Source organism: Marmota marmota, unplaced genomic scaffold, assembly GCF_001458135.2.
Source record: "Marmota marmota marmota unplaced genomic scaffold, marMar, whole genome shotgun sequence".
Classification (NCBI taxonomy): Eukaryota; Metazoa; Chordata; class Mammalia; order Rodentia; family Sciuridae; genus Marmota; species Marmota marmota.
The window spans coordinates 623,750-631,101 of NW_025999898.1; the positions used below are offsets into that span (position 1 = coordinate 623,750).

Genomic DNA, 7,352 nt, shown 5'->3' on the forward strand with positions numbered 1-7,352 from the left:
GGGGGGGGGGGGAGGCTTATCATTTACTATCTTATCAGATAAGATATTTCAAAGAAATGTGATAAAATTAGAGTTTCTATGACTTGTCTTGGGGGAGAGAAGACACAGCATGCCAGTGAACATTAAAGGCAAAGTCCAGAGGGAAGCAAGCCAGGCCCATTTGAAGATCTGCAAGTAAAGAAGCAATGTGGGATCAAGATGAAGCCACAGAGATAGGGCAGGGCCATAAAACATCTAGAATTTATCCTAAAGTCAATAAGAAGACATTAAAGAGTGAATGATGAAGCAGAAGAATGTGTTAAGATTTACGTATAAGACAACTTGTGTTCCAGACTGGAGAGTGAATTGGAAAAGCAGTAATAGTAATTGGGAGAGATGATGTTGGCCTCCAATAAAGTAGAAGTAGTAGGGACAGAGAAAAATGGACAGATTTGAGAGATGTTAAGGAGGTAGGATAAATAAGATTTAGTGATTGATTGTTATAGTAAGAATGATGGAGTGATCAAAAAATGATTCAAGATTTTTAACTTGGACACCTTAAGTAAGTGAGATCAAAGATTGGAAGTAGGCTTAGAAAAGTAGGTGATGAATTCCAATTTGGATACACTGCATTTGAGTTTTCCTTGGAAAATCCACGTGGAGACTTTTAATAGGCAATCAGGTAGACACATGGCTGTGGAATTCTGAAGGCAGATCTAGATTTGGATCATATAAATGTGGGAGTCTTTTCTGGGTGTGGTGGCTCATCCCTGTAATCCCAGCAGCTCTGGAGGCTAAGGCATGAAGATCGTGAGTTCAAAGCCAGCTTCAACAAAAGCAAGGCACTAAGCAACTCAGTGAGACTCTGTCTCTAAATAAATTACAAAATTGGGCTGGGGGGCTGGGATTGAGTGTCCCTCAGTTTAATTCCCAGTACCCACCACCACCACTCCAAAAAAAGTGGGAATCTTGTGAGTGATAATTGATTCCTGGGAGTGGACAAGATCACTCACAGACTAGAGAAAAGAAAAAAAGACAGCCAAAGATAGAACTCAAGGAAAATATTCAAGTAATATGCATTTTTAAGAGAATGAATAAAAGAATAAATAATAAAAAGGATCATTTAGAAGAAGGGACTCTTTCCAGTGCTATCTAAATACTGCTACAGATAAATAGATGATAGATAAATAGATAGATAGATAATCTAATTGCTACCAAATCAGCTGCTACCCTATTTATGTATAAGGCAAAGCTGTTCTGAGGTTTCTTAAATGGTGAATATGTTATTAAACCAAAAATAATGGAAAATAGAAGCAGGGAAAGGCATATCTTCAGCCAGGCACAGTGACACACACCTGTAATCCCAATGACTCAAGAGGCTAAAGCAGGAAGATTGCAAGTTTGAGACCAGCCTCAGCAATTTAGGTCCTAAGCAACCTAGTGAGAACCTGTCTCAAAATAAAAAATTAAAAAATCATATCATCAGGTCTTTTTTAGAAACATATGCTCTTATTAGTCTGCATACAAGAAACACCTTAAAATATGAACTGCGTTAGAAACAATTTGATGCTTGTTTAATGTTGTTCACTTCACCCAGATAATCTGTCTAGCCTATCTGATTACTGGCTGTTTGTTTGGCCAGTCAGCTTTAGCATCAAATATGCTAAAATCAGCCAGTTGGGATATACCTGAAAGATGTTTCTCAAATGTTCCTTTGCATAGATGAGTTTATTGGTTTATATCATTTATATATATTATTTATTTGTGTTAGGAATTGTCCCTGGACTAATAACATACTTGCTTTAGAATCCATTAATTTTCTGTAAATCATTGAGAACTCCCAAGCCTCACTGGTTGCCTTGGTATACACATTATAGAAAATGTTTTGACTAATTCACTGCAGTAAAATTGTTGTTCTGCAACTTGTAATAAAATTCTGGCTTATTTGAACTAAGAAGAAAAAAAGAACAAAACTATTAAACCATGAAGCCAACTTGTCACTTGAGAATTTGTAAACCCATCTTCTCTTCTCTCACTTCTTCTCAGAATTGACAGAAGTAAGAATAATTTTGTTTGAATGAAAAGCATGCTCAAGCAACATTTCTAGACAAGTTGAATTTCACCAAGTACTTTTTCTTACAATCAAACTATAGCAAATTTATCTCCTAGATAAAGAAGTTGGTTTATGTATTTGGGGGTTTTATGTTCTACTACTTTCCCTTAAGTAGACCATTTCAAACTTTTGCATGTATAAGCAAACCAGTTATTCGATTAGCAGCTCTATTTATTTCATCAGAGTTCCACTATTTTATATATAGTCAATGTCTCTGTTTAAGCCAGAAGGAATTTATGGTTTCTGAGATCAGGAATTTAACTGCTTTCTACAACTAAAGGATAAATTAGTACTTAAATTACCCTTTTAAGACCAAATGTTTGTTTCTAAATGGTACTCAAATGCTTTAGTGACAGTACCACTATTTTGTAGTAACATCATATGAATAATAATAATAATAACATGAAACTAGTACAAAATTAAAAAGGGATAATGTGGGACCCTGTGCTAGACATTCTGACAAGTCTTGATTTAAAATATATCCTATTCCAGCTGGTTGCAGTGGTGCACACCTCTAATCACAGCAGCTCAGGAGGCTGAGACTGAAGGACTGCGAGTTCAAAGCCAGCCTCAGCAATTTAGTGAGGCACTAAACAATTCAGTGAGACTCTGCCTCTAATAAAATATTTTTAAAATGGCTGGGGACATGGCTCAGTGGTTAAGTGCCCCTGGATTCAATCCCCAGTACCAAAAAAAAAAAAAATCATATTCCATTTTCCTTTCAAAGAAGGAACAAAGGATATGGAAAACCCTTTTCTCCCATCTAGCAGCTAGAAAATATATAAATGTTCTCTATGTATTTCTTGGAATTCCAGGCACTAGAGATTGTCTGACAGATTATACTATATCCAGATTTTTACTTAGTTAAGCAAAAACAAGTCCTAAAATCCTTACCAAAGCTAAGCCCAATGGAGATGATGATGGTTAATGATGGCTCACTAATCAACTTGCTTTTTTAAATATTTATTTATTTATTTTAGTTGTAGTTGAACACAATATCTTTGTTTATTTATTTATTTTATGTGGTGCTCAGGGTCGAACCCAGGCCCCACACATGCTAGGCGAGTGCTCTACCGCTGAGCCACAATCCCAGCCCTCAACTTGCTTTTAATCAATAACATATTAGAGGGATCTTTCTTAATTCATTAATCTGAACATATGATAGAAAAAAAAATAAGACTGTATCTCTGCTAACTGAAATAGGGACTTAAATTATGGCTCTCTCTAAAGCAACCAATGCTCTAAATCTCTCCTAACCCTGAATTGCTCCTAGTTGGCCCCACACCTTGACAACTCTCTCTTGAAGAGTTGAATGTGCTGAATTCACAAGAGAGATCCAAGAAACTGTCCCCAAAACTGGCTGCCTCCAGGAGACCTCAACTCCTGAAACTTGTAATACCAGACTCTGATACTGGCAGTAAGGCCTTCATGCAGGGCCAAACCAACCCACAGGAAAGCAGGTTTGGATCCGTTATGCAGCTTGAGGGATTAATTCTTGGTCTACCTGTCTTATATATGTCTTGTTCAGATGTCAAAATCTCTGCTGAACTGTGCGTTTCTCTGGTGATTCTCACAGATTCAAAGAATGAATTTTGTGTACAGTCAGCAAAGTTCTGAAAGCTCCAGGAAGAAGAGGAAGGTCAGCGAACCAGTGAAAGTCTTCATCCCTAACAGAAAATGAAAGTTAGATGCCTTCACTACATTTATTTTAAAATAATTTTATTTTGCAAAGATATGTGTTAAGTATCTTAGCTGGAAAGTAAGATCTTATCACCAAAACCTTTTTCTAAATTTGTTACTCAACTTCTTTAATCAATTTACTGTTAAGCTACTGAGTAGGATATGGGTTCACTTTGCCTTGAATCTCCAGGGCTGCCTTGCAATAACATTACTTCAAACCTGAGTTAGAGATAAGACAACCCTTTTATTTGTAAAAGAACCACAACAGCTATAAGCTGTTGTTCCCAAAGGAAAGAAGGGTTTTCTTTGTGTAATTAAACTATCCAGGTATTTAGACTACTCTGAAATGTTTTAACTTGTTGTAACCTGTATGTTGGAATGCCTCTATAGCTTTATTAAAATTCTCACAGAGTTGCATAGGATATGTGTGGTGATGCTTAGCCATGTGTGATTTGTGTATTAACTTCAGTCATGAGGTTGATCAGCTAAGTGTGGACCAGCATGTGCTCTCCTTGTAAAGTTCCTCAATTCTTACCCCTATTCTGTTGGCCAGTCCAAACCAAGGGACATGCTATAATTCAAGTGTCTGTCTCCCTTTTAAGGCCTATGTTAAATATTTCCCAGTAAATACTTCAGTTTATCCATCTGTAACCAACAAATGATGCTATTTGTCCCCTCCTTAATCTGGAAGAATTTTGATAGACTTAATGATTAGTAAGAAATGAATAATAAACGACTTAAAGTATTATTTCTATTAATGGACAATTTAAATGTTAAATGTATGTGTTTTATAGTTAAATAAAACCAAAATGCAGGGTATTTTTTACTCGTCTTTTTTCACATTGTATAGTGTCTTCACTTAGATCAGTGTGTTTTCTTCAAATGTAAAGTGCAGTGAGGCAATCAGCACCTGAAGTGCTTAATAAGATATGGATTACTGAGCCTGCCTCATTTCTACTAAATTAAACTCATGGGAGTTGGACCCTGTGGAAAATTCTCAGGATTTTAATGCACATAAAATAATTGAGAATCTATGACCTCTGACCCAGACTAAAGAGAGCCTCTGGGCTAGATATACACAAGTACCAGCAGAAAGCCATGTGTTACAAGTAACAGGGAAGAAAATCCAAGGGAGTCTGCCTGTCTAGCACCACCCCTTGCTGGACTCTGACCATCCAGGGCAGCCTACCAAGTGGGGCCTTGATCTGGGCTGAAGCACCAGGACCTGGGGGGAGGGGGGTAAAGGGAGTACATTTTCCCTGCCCAGTATATTAAGTGGATTCATGTAAGCCTGCTCTGCCACTAAAGGAGAAGGAGGGAAAAGGTATTGGGTTTATTATATCCTTGATAGAATTGTAGCCTGAGTCACCATAATTTCTTTTAAAAGCATCACATAAAAAGATTAGCTGTCTAGTAGAGGGATTAGGTTTGTTTTGTGTCTCTCCAGAGAGCAGATCTAAGACCAAATTGGTGAAAGCTACAGGAGGTCAATTTGGCTCAGTAGAAGGAGGAGCTTTTAACTTCACAGGTTGTCAAAATTTTAAAATAGGCTACCTTGTGAGGTAATCATCATACCTTCACTGCAAGCCTTTGAATACAATGGAGTTTTATGGAGACTCTAGAGTCTTTGACCTGGCAAAGCAAATTATGTAATCAGTCAATTTGGATTTCAGAAGGAACCATTTTATTTAAAGGGGGAATTGAGTTCTCAATCTTTACTTACAGTTGTCAGTAAGATTGACAAATCCTTTAAGTCAAAGTCTACAATCTGTTTCTAGAAAATTTCTGAAGTGATTTTATTATCTGTTAATACTCCTCTCCCGATGGAACAGTTATATTGCTGCCAGTGGGTGGAATGTGTGTTTCTGATGCAGCATGAGGCAGTAAAAAGAAGTTGCTGAGCCTGTGCCTTTGGCTGGGCTCACAGGGAAGGAGATTTGTTATCAGGAAGATCTGAGAAACATGAAAATATGAACTAGCTGATTTTATACAGCATAGCTCATATATGCAACCAGCTATCAAGATCGGAGGGTATTCAATTCCATTTACCAAATGATTTATTAGAAGGAAAGAAATCTTTTCTCTAGTCGATTCATTTCTGCCCCTAACAGAATGATATGAATAAACACAGGGAGCTGGAACTTCCAAGAAAAAAAAAAAAAAGATGACCTAGGCCAGGAGCTGGGAAGCCTGAGCTGAACCAGACTAGCCCCTCCCTCACCCTGACTGTGCTTGCTTCTTCAGCACAATTATAAAGATTAGATGACGATAGCTTGGAAACTGGGACATTGTTAAATTAAAAAATTATGCAGAGGAAGTTTGAATTTGGCTGTTTGGGGTTTTTCTGTCTTTACAGAAAGTTAGTCTAGCTGGAAAGAAATGGGTTAGGCTCGTGATTGCCACCAGCCTTTGAAGCCAGGCACTGAAACCGCACCTTCATTTCCCCTCTTGCAGGTCCCTCTGGTGTCTGGGTTCTTTCATTCTCCAGCTCACTTCTGCCAGGAAGAAGCTGGAAATAGTGATCAATGTTGAAGTTGCATTCACATTAAGTTCAAAGTTACATATGTACTTTTAAATTTTCACTAACCATTAAAGCCAATTTTCAGTGTAACTTAAAATTGTCAATTTATGTATGGTTTCAAACCAAACAATATTGGATCTTTAGGAACTTTCATAGATTCTTATAGTAAAAATAATTCTCAGTTATAGTTGTCATTTAGAAATATGTCATCCCAAGTAATAAAATGAAATTTATACTGTGCTTGAAAGAGTTAAGGCAAAATCTTCCACACTGTGAATCTAGATTCTATACAAGTGAGAAAATGCCTAAATGTATCCTCTTTAGAAACTATAAGGGTTTTTAAGATAATATTTTAAGTGTGTTTATGTGATTTGTGTACTGAGGTCTTGGCTGAGACTTGATACATACTTTTCCATTTCTATGGAAGACAGAGAGAGCATCAGTGAGGGCATCATTGTTTTGGTTTAAAAAAAAAATAAAAAAAGCCAAGCACATCTATAATCCCAGTGGCTAGGGAGACTGAGACAGGAGGATCACTAGTTCAAAGCCAGTCTCAGCAACAGTGAGACACTAAGTAACTCAGTGAGACCCTGTCTCTAAATAAAATACAAAATAGGGCTGGGGATATGGCTCAGTGCCCCTGAGTTCAATCCCTGGTATCCAAAAATAAATAAGGTAAATAAAAGGGCCCTTTTTTAAAGTAGTGGGCCTTTTGGTTATGCAATGGTAAAGTCAAGTTCTAATCTTAATGGCAATGCTAAATAGCTAATCTGCTCATATAATGTCCTCTTGGGTTTACTACATCTCTGCAAATAAAATAGGGCTTCATCTTCTGGGAGGGTCAAAGTTGTTGAGATTCACTCTTATAGCTCATAGTTACCCTGGCTCACTCTCTGCAGGGGAAACTGGTCCCTGCAGCCTAGCCAGAAGTTGGATTTTAGATTTGCTCAGTAGGGAACCCTGGGAAAGGGTTTGGCCAGCCGTGCTGATTTATTCAGCATCTGAGTTTTTCCTGTGTTATAATTTGATTGTGTTATCCCTGAACCTTCAGTAAATTCT

The 7,352-nt window shown here is 37.4% G+C and overlaps 1 protein-coding gene across 1 annotated transcript in view; it reads left to right on the plus strand.

The window, feature by feature from the left end:
- Hormad2 (HORMA domain containing 2) overlaps window positions 1-4,581 on the plus strand; it is a 71,659-nt gene extending 67,078 nt beyond the window's left edge. Inside the window, exon 11 of the mRNA XM_015504863.2 lies at window positions 3,669-4,581. Within this exon, the coding sequence (XP_015360349.1) occupies window positions 3,669-3,773 (105 nt within the window). The 3' untranslated portion in view covers window positions 3,774-4,581. The remainder of the gene's footprint in view (window positions 1-3,668) is intronic.
- Window positions 4,582-7,352: the final 2,771 nt, after the last annotated feature.